The 13557-nt window shown below is 33.3% G+C and overlaps 1 protein-coding gene and 1 pseudogene across 2 annotated transcripts; both read right to left on the bottom strand.

Annotated features, from left to right (window-relative positions):
* Window positions 1-29: 29 nt before the first annotated feature.
* On the bottom strand, window positions 30-8179 carry LOC142644404 (caffeic acid 3-O-methyltransferase 1-like; annotated as a pseudogene).
* A 627-nt stretch (window positions 8180-8806) lies between these two features.
* Window positions 8807-12977, bottom strand: LOC142644393 (protein DMR6-LIKE OXYGENASE 2-like). Of its 2 annotated transcripts, none has more exons than XM_075819022.1 (4): window positions 12686-12977; window positions 12351-12598; window positions 9826-10147; window positions 8807-9575 (listed from the first exon to the last, which is right to left on the bottom strand). In XM_075819022.1, exons 1-4 carry the CDS (start codon window positions 12929-12931, stop codon window positions 9333-9335), a joined length of 1059 nt encoding a protein of 352 aa, XP_075675137.1. In that variant the 5' UTR covers window positions 12932-12977; the 3' UTR covers window positions 8807-9332. The 2 variants fall into 2 exon arrangements, with proteins under 2 accessions (XP_075675137.1, XP_075675141.1); XM_075819026.1 differs by having other exon boundaries at window positions 9388-9575; window positions 9830-10147.
* Window positions 12978-13557: the final 580 nt, after the last annotated feature.

The raw sequence follows: 13557 nt of genomic DNA, 5'->3' as shown, positions 1-13557 counted from the left end.
GTAATTGTAGAACATTTGATGACTAAATGTTACATATTTTTGTAGAATTCCACAACCGAAAAATTATAAGCACAACATGCCACTTGAATACCTGAAAATCCTGCTTCTTTTGCCAATCTTTCGAATTCTCTTTCTATCCTCTCCTTTCTCTCAAGGTTTGTATTCATCAGGAATGAATATAACTGAACGAGCTTTTATCATCACCAGTAGTTGCAGGGGCTTCTGGAATCACCATATCTACTACTATCACTTTTCCCTAGTCTGCTAGTGCTTCATAGCAAATTTTTGTACCTTCAAGCATTGTTTCTCGTCCCAATGATGAAGTACCCACTATCTCATACAAATCACAATGTCAGTTGAAAATTTTCCAAAATATACAACCAACGAATCACTAATCTATGTTTGTTTTTCTCTGTAGTACCATGGGAATTCCAAAGACCAACTCTTAGAACTCGGTTTATAGTTGTACATCATTACTTGGTACTTATGGGGGAAATACGATCTTCATCAACCGGTGTGTTAGAGAGGGATATAGATAATATTTGTTGGGTTCAATTGTAATGAACCTACCTTCATCAAAATGGCATCTCATTTTGGAATACTCACAAACATGTCTCCGGCAATGTGCTCGATACCTGCAACAATAAATCTCCCAAGAATTTACACAGCAAAATATGCAAGTAAATTAATTTGAGAGCAAGATTCATCAAATGCCATACTAGTGACTCCCCTTTGATACAATTGAGTGTCCCACTTCAAATTCATTTTATTTTTTCATGTTAACTTAAGGTTGAGCCTAACATGACTGACCCCTTAGTATTAAAATGGAACAAGTCTTGTCTTGGGCTAGCCCTAGCATGAAGTAGGAGCATCTGTAGGTCACTCATTGAATATAGATCTTGAACACCATGAATTCAATACTAATCCACTTTAGGTTTGGTTTGAATCAATGCATGACACAAGACAAGAATATCATTTTCCTATTAAGTTAGAAATGGTTAATTGATGAAACCCAAGTATTGAAATTCATACTAGGATAGGAGGGTGACTTTTTTATAACAGAGGCCAAGTCAAAGTTGACACCCTTAATGTAGGGTACTTGGAGATGATCATGTTAAGAAGAGTGCCATCACCACCCCCTACATCCACCAGCAATTTCAGACCTTCAAAACCCTTGTATTTCTCAAGAATCTTCTTCATAACTAATGGGTTCAAATCTTTCATTAAGCCCATGAAAATTTCATGGAATTTGTCATCCTTTCGAGCGTACTCATTTGCTTCCATGCCATAAGCCCTGGAAAATGGAATTCCTCCTTCCAAAATTGCATCTTTCAAATGGTACCTGTTGTGATACTTAACATTAAATTTTTTACAGAAGGGGAAAAAAGAAGAAGAAAATAGGATGATGATAATAAAGAAAGTTCTAGTTTTTTGTTAAGCACCTGTTGTGATTCCTATCATTAAAATGTCTAAAATTCAGACTTCTATCAATTGTCAAATTTTTATCAATTTAGTTTCCCACTTTGTGAAAATGAATCAATTTGATCTTTCTGTCCAAATTTGTTAACAAATAACTCTGTTTAAGCATTATTTTTTATTAATTTTTAAATGTCAACATTTATGAGATGCTCCGTGAAAATTATAAAAGGTCTTGTTGTTTGATGAGTATTATATATGTACATATACAAATGATTTCATTTACTAGCTAATTTGGACAAAAACGACCATATTCACTTACTTTGATAAAATGGACTAAATTGACAAAAATAATTTCTTAAAGACTAACTTGATTATTGAAGTAAAACTGTAAAAGTCCAAGTACTAAATAGAAAATGTTACTAATGATGATATTAAGGAAAGTTTTAGCATTTTGTTAGCTAGTAATACCAGATATTCATCGTGACTTTGTCCTGGAACAAATCTAAGAAGGGTGCAAGTGATCCTCCAAATTCATCTTTGTTTTTGATGAAGTTGTTAGGTTCTAAAACCTTAGGGATTAATGTATTAGAACTTCAATGTGTATTGTGTTGGCAAACTATGATCAAAACATTTAGTCTAAGTTTAGACTTGCTTAAAGTTTGATTTAATGTAAGTTTGGAATCGAGTAGTTGTAGGAAATTACTGTTCTATTTCTGCACAGCTCGATCGATTGAAGAATAGACTCAATCGATCGAGAATCGTGCATCAGAAATTTTCTGCAGAATTTTAAGTCGGCTCAAACACAGTTCAAGCTCATTAAGGATTAGGATTTCAGATCAACTTCTCCCACTATATAAAGGAAACCCTAAGCACGTTTTTAAAGACTTCTAAGAGATAGAAGAGTGTGCCTCTTTTTGTTTTAGGGTTTGTACCCAAAAGCTCTCTTGAGTCTTTGTTGCTCATATTGCTGTTTGTGTGAATCTCTTGTGAGATCAGAGAGGTTCTTGCCTTCACACAAGCTTGGGATTATCAAGAAAGAGATTTCTTCAAGAGCTTGATGATCGTTCAATTGCTGCCATAAGAGCTTAAAGATATACAAGCGGGGGTGCTTGTACTTGCTGGAGAATTCAAGAAAGAAGGAGTCCGTGGTCTCAGAGCTTGCACGTGGTCATGTCAGTAAGTTCTACTGGTGGGTAGCAATAGGATGTTAGTGGTCTAAGTCGCTATTGTACAAATTCAATTCTTTCATAGTGGATTCAGGTTTACCTTGAGGATAGCTAAGTTAAATCCTCCTCAGGTTTTTTACCGGTTTGGTTTTCCTAGGTCATCATATATTTGTGTTTTTATATTCCGCACTTTACATTGATATGATTATATGATTGTGTTAACCTAGATTTGGAATTTGAACTAAGTAATAACTTGGCTTGTTAACTAGTTAATTCAATTATGGTTTAAGAGGTCTAAACAAACTCAACAAGTGGTATCAGAGCAGGTAGCTCTTTTGTTGTAGATCTTTTGATCTCTGAGCTGATCCTTGACCCCTGTTATCATGGATAATTTGAAGTGTCTTTCTGCTCATGTTTGTGATGATTTGAATAAAAAGGACACTGTTGTTTCTGTTGATTTTATTGATGCCTTTGAAACTCTTCGTAAGGAATTATCAAAATCTTTGAAAATTGCTAAGAATTTTAAGAAAAAGTTAAAATTGGCTAATCTTGACAAAGAGTAATTGGTTATGAGATTAGATGAATCAAATAAAAAGAATGAATTATGGAAAAATGAAATTTCCTCTCAAGATGATAAGATGAAAAGCTTGAAACAAGAGTTAGCTGAATCTAAGGTTAAAATTGAAAATTTGACTAATATCAAGCCTGCTATTGATAATAGAAGTGTTTCTGTTTCTCTTAAGCTTAAAACTAGGAATGTTTATATCCCTCAATTCAAGAGGAATAATAAAGAAAAGGCTAATTTTGCTAGGTTAAACAAAGGTAAAAGTTATGATATAGACACTGAGGTTTATAAACCAATGTCTAAACTTACTGTTAGAGAGCACAATAAATCTGTTTTTGTGCCTACTTGTCACCTTTGTGGTGTTATTGGTCATATTAGACTAAATTGTTCTTTGTTGAGGCAAAAACCAAAATCTGAAACTAGATTTGTTATTAGGAATATTGATATTCCTAAATTTGTTCCTGTTTGTCACTTTTGTGGTGTCTCCAGTCACATTCGTTCTAATTGTCATAAATTGAAATTTAAAAATTCTATGTTTCAATCTAGGATATGTGATGATATTTCTCCTGTTATAAGTCTAAATAAATTTTTTCATATGCTTTTGAAAAATATAAGCTTGTTGGCTTGTGAAAGGAAATTGCAGGATTTTAGTCTTTCTCAGAAGATTGGTGTAATCTCTCAAATACACTCTGCTTCTCATAGATTATCACCTACAAAGCCAAAAGTTCGTGCTATATGGGTGAGAAAAGATTCTCTCAGGTGAGTGTTACTTACTTGTCTAAGATTTAATTCTTTCAATTAATTGTGGACATGTTTTCTTTTAGTTTTTGGTTGTTTTATTTTCTTAGGTTGTTTTGATTATTCAAAAATCCAAAAACATTGAAAATTTTCAAAAAGACAAAAATATTTTATTTTGAGTCTTGTTTTATTTTTCTTGAGGATTACATGATTTATAATATCTCTCTCTTGATTTAGAACATGCTTGACATTATGGAGAAACTTGAATAGTATGTGTTATATAAGTGCTAAGCTATTTTTGATTTTGTATGAATATGTACTAGTTTGTACATATACTCATGGGTTAATTAAGAAATTGATATTTCTTATTTGTGTACCCTCTATAGCTTAGTTTTGCATTGTCATGCATTGCATTTGCATTTTTAATCTTTTAGCATAATGTGTGCTTTTAGTTTTGGTCATAAATTTTTTTAAACCAAAAAGATTTTTATTTCTTTTGTATTACACATCTTGGATATGTAATTGAAATTGGCCATATTATCTTTACATAACATGTTTATGTACCTTGTTTAGCTTGGATGAGCTTACTTTCTTGCACTTTACTAGTTTGAGCTTTGTAGTGCATGTTGTGTGAGAAGATATTTATAGTTTTTGATCACTTTGTCTTGATCTTGAAATCACATGCCTTTGATTGTCGGACTTGAACTTGTTGAGAAAGGCATAAATAACCATCTCACCACTGTTTACTAGTCAATCATGAACACCTTAGTGTATATCGTAAGATTTTGTGCTCGAGAAAGTGTAGCACATGCACAAAAAGATCATAAGGTATAGCCTCGGTTTAAATGCTTAAAATTGGTGTGTACATTATTGGACTTAATGCTAAATCAAATAAATAAAATTGGTGTGTACATTATCCCGGCTATTTTTAATAAGTTTCTGAACAATTAACATTTTTGTGTACAATATGAGGCAAAAACAAGAAACTTACATGATTGCAAGCTTTTATTCTAGGAGATGTGAGAGTTATATGATGTAACTCTTTAAGGGATAGTCTCTTTTAAATGTATGTAATGGATTTTATAGAAATTGTGATTGATTTCTATCTACTTATCACCTCATATGTATCTCAAGTTTTTGCTAGTTGCACACACTTCACAAGTTATTCTTTGTTAAACTTGGTACATGATATTGTGTGTGACTTTGGTTTGGCCATCCAAGATTATGTTTTCTATGGTGTTTGATGCAAAATATGGTTAAGAGTTTGAAAATCTTTGTTTTTAAAGATCTGGGTTGAACTCAAGTGTTTTTGAAAAACTTTTAATCTCATACTCATGCATTTCATTCATAAAATACAATGTTTTGACGAGTTTCTGCATTACAATGCTCTGTTTTCTAAAAATTTGATTTTTCCAGATTTTCGATCAATTGAAACTATCTCTCGAATGATCGAAAATGCGTTAAAATTTTTGGTTAGGTTATGCCTGACTCGATTGGTCTTCGATCGTTTCTCGATCAATCGAAACTGAAAAATTTTCAATTTTTAAGTATTTGACCAAAATTTTTTTTTTTCATGCATCATTTGTGTTTAGGATTCACATGTATTGTATTGATTTTTGTATCCATCTTGCAGTTTTGCAGTCATATCTTTCATTGTTTTCACACATACCATGCATACACTTTGCTAAATTGGGTACTCAACTTGATTTAAAAATTGATTGATTAATTTTTGAGTCCTTTGTCCTTTCTAGTATATGCTATTTTTTATGTGTAAACTATAGAAAATATTTTTCTTAAGAGATATGATGGATGATCAATGTGCAAATATTTTCTCTACTCTTGCAACTGTTTATGGGTCACATAGTGTTAAGTTTGCATTTATTAAAAGAGAAAATATTTTTCTTCATGTGTATCCTCAACTTTTTTTTTTTTTTTTTTTTTTTTTAAAGTTAGGTTTGTGTGTTTTTTATTTTTTTCCACCTCCTATATTTTCCCCAAAACTGTTTTTCCTAAAACTTGTTTTGTTTTTCCTATTTTTATAGGGGGAGAAGTTTTTTTATTTATTTTTAAACCTTGTTGTTCATAGGGGAGTTGTCTCTATTTTCTATAGAGTTGTCTTGTTTTGTGTTCCCTTAATTCTCTTTTTCCTCTTGTTCTCTGTTGAGTTGTTACTCTTTGTTTGAGTTATCTTTATCAATACGTGACAAAAAGGGGGAGATTTAAATGAAATGTGGGAATATGTGTGGAAAATACAAGAATGTTCTGTTTAGGGGGAGTTGAAATTGTTTTTGATGTATCTAACTTAGGGAGAGAGTTAGTTTGCATACTTGTTGTTTTACTGTTTTTTTGTCACACATGCGTTTATGCGTTTGTTGAGTGTTTCAAGAATATACAGGTTGATTTAGTTGTGTTGCTGTCTACACTTGCAACTGATGGATAGTAGTTAGGTTGAATTAAGTTCAGTGCTTTTTTAAATCTGATTGGGCTTTTAGTAACTTTGAGCATTTCATGTTTGTGATGTGTTTTGTCACGGATTGCCAAAGGGGGAGATTGTTAGGTTCTAAGACCTTAGGGATTAATGTATTAGAACTTCAATGTGTATTGTGTTGGCAAACCATGATCAAAACATTTAGTCTAGGTTTAGACTTGCTCAAAGTTTGGTTTAATGTAAGTTTGGAATCGAGTAGTTGCAGGAAATTACTGTTCTATTTCTGCACGGCTCGATCGATTGAAGAATAGACTCGATCGATTGAGAATCGTGCATCAGGAATTTTCTACAGAATTTTAAGTCAGCCCAAACACAGTTCAAGCCCATTAAGGATTAGGGTTTCAGATCTACTTCTTCCATTATATAAAGGAAACCCTAAGCACGTTTTTAAACACTTCTAAGAGAGAGAAGAGTGTGCCTCTTTTTGTTTTAGGGTTTGTACCTAAAAGCTCTCTTGAGTCTTTGTTGCTCATATTGTTGTTTGTGTGAATCTCTTGTGAGATCAGAGAGGTGCTTGCCTTCACACAAGCTTGGGATTATTAAGAAGGAGATTTCTTCGAGAGCTTGATGATTGTTCAGTTGCTGCCATAAGAGCTTAAAGATATACAAGCAGAGGTGCTTGTACTTGCTGGAGAATCCAAGAAAGAAGGAGTCCGTGGTTTCGGAGTTTGCACATGGTCGTGTCAGTAAATTCTACTGGTGGGTAGCAATAGGATGTTAGTGGTCTAAGTCACTATTGTACAATTTTGATTCTTTCATAGTGGATTCAGGTTTACCTTGAGGATAGCTAGGTTAAATCCTCCCCAGGTTTTATTTCCGGTTTGGTTTTCCTGGGTCATCATATCTTTGTGTTTTTATATTCCGCACTTTACATTGATATGATTATATGATTGTGTTAACCTAGATCTGGAATTTGGACTAAGTAATAACTTGGCTTGTTAACTAGGTTAATTCAATTGTGGTTTAAGGGGTCTAAACAAACTCTACAGAAGTATTTGGAAACAGGTCCCTGGACCAAAGAGCCTGGAAACTTGGCTATCATGTTGATGGGTGGCAACAGAGCAAGGGAGTATAGAGTGGCTAGCAAGAAGCTTGAGCATACAATCAAGAAGCAAAGACTTGTCTTGATTGCTGTGAGTGGGTAGCTGGGATGCTATTTGGGAAGTAGAAAGAAGTGCTCCAGGACCAGCTCTATCCAAAATCTCAAGCACACCAAGCTCTATTGCTGCTTTCTGTAGGGAATTAACATGAAATTCCCAAATTTATGAGAAACAAAATAGAGATAACACACGCCAAAGAAAAATAATCACACGCACAAGACAATATTTATGTGATTTGGCAATCTGCCTACGTCTATGGAATTGCAGGGATTTCACTATTTATTAGGGAAAAAAATACAAAGTGTGGGTACAGTTTTTCACTCTCTCAAAAATGACAACAAGAACCCTAATTACTAAAATAGCATTTTTTTTTTCTATATTCTATGCACAAGATTCATAATAGGCTACAAAACGGGTCAAAAATTTTTCCCAGGGGCATTGTCCATGAGTGCTACAGCTTGGGCTTATTGGCTCAAGCCTCCACTCTATGGACTAAGCCCTAGAAAATCTCCCATTAAAAACCACACAACATTATTCGGGTCAAGTTGGGTCGTCAACCGGATCAAACACAACTAGGCTTCACAAAGTCCAACATTTTCAATACCATGGGCAACACTGATGTAGTAGCCAGTTGCATTACACTCTGGGAAAGACTGTCCTCTTCATTGGTGAATGCACCAATGTGGCTTTCCTTGGAGCTCATGATGTGGATTTGGTGTTAAACAGAAACTGATGAACCAGGTTGAGTATGCTAGGTAGTTGCAGGGTCTTGTTTAATAAAACCAGACCACTGTAACTTTGTCAATTGATATCCATGAAATCAGAACTTGGTGTTCATAAAGTCACAGCTCTGACCCCTTCCACTGTCTTTAGGCGGCCTGACTTGCACCAGGTTCTTTTTAATCTTAAAAATTAATTAAAATATTTGGTGATAAGGCTTATTGGATGGCAAATTGAAAAAGAAAATCACAATCAATTGAATAACATATCAAAAAGTCCAAGGATACAAAGTTTTTCACAGGTGTTAATTTGACTTGTTAGTGCAATAAAAATGATGTTATTGATAACCTTATGAGAAATCAATATTAGACTAATCTTGCTCCAATCACAATTTGCTAACTTAGTAAGGTGTGAAAAAAGGTTGGGTTTAAGCACTAACTCATGATATATTGGTTATTAGTTCAACTTTTAGTTAATGACTCAGATATTTTAACTTTGGTGAACTAATAACTCAGATGCATCATAGGTACAATTTAGTAGATTTGCACCAGAAATATAAATTGTTTAAAAACTGAACTTAAGATCAACCTTTTAAAACTGAACAAACAAATAGATGAAAGATAGAGGGAATTTATTTATTTTTGAGAGCCATTGCAACTTTATCTAAAGATCAAAAGATCAGACCAATGACATGATATAATACTACATATTTAAAAATTTTGAAACTAATAAAAAAAAGATAAATTTAAGTAATTAAATCACCATTTTAACAAGGACAAGCATGTTCTATGAATTGTACATTATTATTTTTAATTTTTTTTTTATGAACAAAAAGGGGGCAGGGGCGACCATATGTGGCCTACCCCCCAAGGTGTGACTTGATAGGGGCACTCTCGCTATGAAATGTTGGATTGACCCATAACTACTATAACTGGGATGCCACAGACCTTACCCTACCACCCTAAGAGAGCCAGCGGATAATGCGCAAAGCATGCTAGGAACCCACCCTCCACATGGTTCCCCCCACATGGTACCCCGCTACAAATCAAACGAGGAACCTTGTGCATGCTTGCAGGATCTCACACAACTAGGCCACCCCTCATGGGGCAAGAATTGTACATTATAGGTCAAGCACTCTATGTTTTGAACATGTCTAAACAACATTCAGTTGCAAGTCCTTTGTTCCAGAATTTCTCATAGTATTCTGCATATGTAAAATTTCTATAGACTGCAGGGTGAGTATCGTCTATAAGATCCTTAACAGGTCCTATAAGGGCATCATTTGATGGACAATAGAATGTTGGAATTGATATTCGCTCTTTGTTGCAGTTCACAACAGCTCGATGAAGCACACTCTTGTATTGATCATTGCTAAGTACCTGATGCAAAGAAAAGATAAGTTTATTGTATAAGCAATTACAAGTAACCTCAATTATAACTCGATTAATTTAATCCTTTTAGGGTATGACACATATTAGTTTATCTTGTTTATTGTATAAAAATATCCTTTGAAAAAATTGATACTTTAAAAAAGTTATATATTCGTTTTTGAGATGAAAATAAGTTCAACCAAACATGTAATAAAATAATAATATCCGTCTTAAAAAGTAGCTAGGGGTGTAATTGTACTTGCATTTGGTCACCAATGTTGACAATGAAGGTATTGGTAATAGGATTGACAGCAATCCATTTGCCATTTCTTAAGACCTGCAATCCAGGCACATCATCTTGAAGAAGAATTGTGATTAGGTTAGGATCAGTATGACCAGGCAACCCATAAGTAAGCTCTGGCTGTGGACAAGGTGGATAATAATTCAATGCCATATGTTGACCCTGCTTGCCTAAAGCCTTTTCAATGCTGTCTCTTTCAAGGCCCAAGCTCTCTGATATGGCCTCTAGCAACCTTAGCACTAATCCTCTAACACTGGTGCAATACTCAGCCACATCCTCCCTGTATAAAATAAAAAAACAACAGAATCAGTTGTAATCAAAATCTAAAAATATAATGGATTTGTGGTTCAGTTAGTTCAGATGGTTGTATAAGAGATCTGGAGTTCAATCGCTGCTTACATCAAAAATTGATTGGTGTTTTGTCTGATAATAAAAAGCTATTGTTAGGAGTGGATGCCATAAATTGAAACTCTCTAAAAATATATATAATGGATTTTTTCACGCTATGGAATATTCTTTAGAACTTTCCATTAGAGCCGTCCTCGTAATAAGAATAACTGTGCAAAGGACCATTTTTGATGTGACGGGTATTTTTTCACAAACCTTGTGTTGTTGATGTACCGTGTTTGGCCACAGTATTTTTGACAAAAATAGAGATATTTAAGTCACCAATTACGTCGTTCAAAAAAAAAAAAAAAAAAAAGTCACCAATTACGCATGTGGTGCTACATGCGTGTGCGTTACGTAGGTAGTGCCATCTTTTTTAAAATTTTGGGGGATTTATGTGACTTAACGTGTCTTGTTCTTCTACTAAAAAAAAACGTGTCGTTGGATTAATAAAAAAGAAAAAACTATAAAAGTGTACCAAGGTAGTAGACTAGTACTCCTTGAGCGTTGTATAACCCTTGTGGTCATTTGAAAAATGTTTCTATTAATTTTACTATGCAAAGGACCACTTTGATGTGACGGGTATTTTTTCACCAACCTTGTATTGTTGATGCACCGTGTTTGGCCACAGTATTTTTGATAAGCTTATTTGTATCGTATTTATTAAAAAAATATAGTTTTTGGTAAGGGTGAAAATCGTCTGGTCTAATCCAATTTTTTCATTTTTTGTGACCAAATTTGTTTGTTCGGTCTATGAAAAGCCTAAAAAAATAAAAAAATAAAAAAATACCAAACAATTGAACGGTTTCAATTGGTTTGAATTTAATTGGTCCTCATCAATTTGGTCCGAATTTTGATCTTGGGCTTGTATTGTTGGATTTCCAATTTTTCAAGTTTTTGCATGTAATTTTGGGTTTTTTTTTTATTTTTTATAAGAAATAGCTAATTGATTTTTTTTTTTGTTGAGAAAAAGCTAATTGATTTTTAAAAACCCAAATATATGTTCAATTTTATTAAAATAGAATGAGAGAGTTAGATTATTTGGGTTTTTTTTAATATATATATATAATATAATATGAAAAAAAAAAAAAAAAAAATATATATATATATATATATATATATATATATATATATATATATATGTATATAGAATTGGTTCGCTTGGTTTGGACTATTTTTTTGTAAAACTGACACTGAATCAAAACCCAGATTTTTTTTAAATGGAGAACCAAACTGGATACCTCAGAAAACTGGTCCAGTCGGTCAATTCTGGTCTAAATTTTTTTTTTTTTTACAATCCTAGTTTTTAGTAAGTTTTATGTTAAAGTATAACAAAAAGCAAAAATCTAGCTTATTTCCACACCAAAATAAACTAAAATTTAAATTATTGGAAGAAAAAAAAAAAGACAAAAAGCAAAAAGCAGGAACAAAGTGTAGGTTAAGAATTATTTGTTTTCAATAGTTTATTTGCATAGTAATATTTATTAAAAATATAATTTTTTTGGTAACTTTTATATTAAATGTGTTCTAAAAATATTTTTAAAAAGTTTAAATATAGATTATTTAAAAAAAAAAATGACACAAAAAAGAAAAAACAAAAAAAAATTCAACCAGTCCCAAAGCCACACTAAATTAATACAATAAGTACTTTAGGTACGAAATTGAATGTTTGTTTTTTTTATATAAGAAAATAACAGAATCCCCCTCAAAAAAAAAAAAAAATTAATAACAGGAGATAAAAACACCGGGACAACAAGGACTTAATCATACATGGATGCTCAGACATAAACTAGTCCGAAACTTGTGACTTCACATGTGCGGAAGGATCAAAATCATACTTTAAGTTTGGGTCGGGTAAGGACATACATTAAATTATTTATTTTTAAAAGTATTTTTAAAAAAATTAAAAGAACTATCAATACTTTTTTAATTTTTAAAAATAATTAATTATTGTGTTCCTCTAATCACGCCTTATCAAAATCCTTTTAAAGTTTTAACCAAGTTTTAAATTGATTAATAAACTGGAAGTAAAGTAATGGTAAGAGGCACACATTATCAACGCGAGGACCCATATGAGTCCGAGTGATCCACCTTACCTAAAGGAAGGAGGATTCGAAGGCCATTCGTTCACGTAGTCCTCAAGAGGGTAACAATGGAGTCTTAAAAAATCCCTCCAGTTTGATACCTTCTCAGTCTTAACATTGAAACTAGTAGAAAGCCTGGTGGTTTTTGTTGGGTCATCTGAGTAACTCTTCATCCTCTCACTCTCTGGCAATCGGAAAAATTCTCTTGCTATGTTCATAATTTTACCAATCAGTGTCTCTGGTATTCCATGGTTTTTAACCTGAAAAAATGTTCAGCAGAATATATATATATATTAATGTAAGAATAAAGTTCAAATACAGTAATAACAAAGGATTAGAGTAAGTACCTGAAAGAAACCATCTTGTTGGCAAGCTTGGCCAATCTGTTTGATAATGTTGGAGTGGTTGGGGCCGTGTAAGCCGTGGAGATCAATAAGAGGAATGGAGGCATCTGAGGATTGAACATCAGAGAGGTTTGGACGGTCGGAAATGGGTCGAATGTAGTTTGAGGGAACATGGTTCACACTTGAAGCAAGGTCGGTTAGAAGTACCTTGGTGGTGGTGGTGGTGGAGACGGCGGCGGCGGATGCCATGTTTTGCTAATTGCTAGTTGGTGATGCTATCTATAATGATGCAAATTTGCTGGTCTAGTGAGTTGGAAAGGGAACATCGTGAACCTATATATACACTGATTCACACACGTGTTTACCAAAGAAAAAAAAAAGATACACACGCGCATGTAACGCGAACAAAGAGTCAGTGACATTACATTTGTGACGTAGAACCTGTGACGACATATTTTTATAGTTTTCTACTTTTTCTGGTTCTTCTGCAGTAAAAATTTGAGAACCTCTATTTTTGTTTTATTTATAAAACACTAATAATGTTTGGGAAAATCGAAGGGTTGAAGAAATTAATGATTCTGCTGTCTGCATGTAGTAGTGCCACGAAGATAGGAAAAGTTCGTATTTAATTTGTTTGTACTGATTGTTCAATTCTAGATCTTTCTGGTAGTTGCACAGTTGCACACGCACGCACCGAAAGATCACAAGAGATATTTTTAGTTTTCCTCGGAATAAATTTTAATTAAAGCTTAGTTTGGATAATGCGTTTTGTGGCCACGTTTTGAGATTCTGCGTTTTTTTTTTTCTTTTCAACGTGCATAAACAGTAACCGGTACTGTTTATGCACGTTATTTTACTGTGCGGGAGACCAATTT

Source organism: Castanea sativa, chromosome 1, assembly GCF_040712315.1.
Source record: "Castanea sativa cultivar Marrone di Chiusa Pesio chromosome 1, ASM4071231v1".
NCBI lineage: Eukaryota > Viridiplantae > Streptophyta > Magnoliopsida > Fagales > Fagaceae > Castanea > Castanea sativa.
This window is presented reverse-complemented; position numbering and strand designations above follow the sequence as displayed.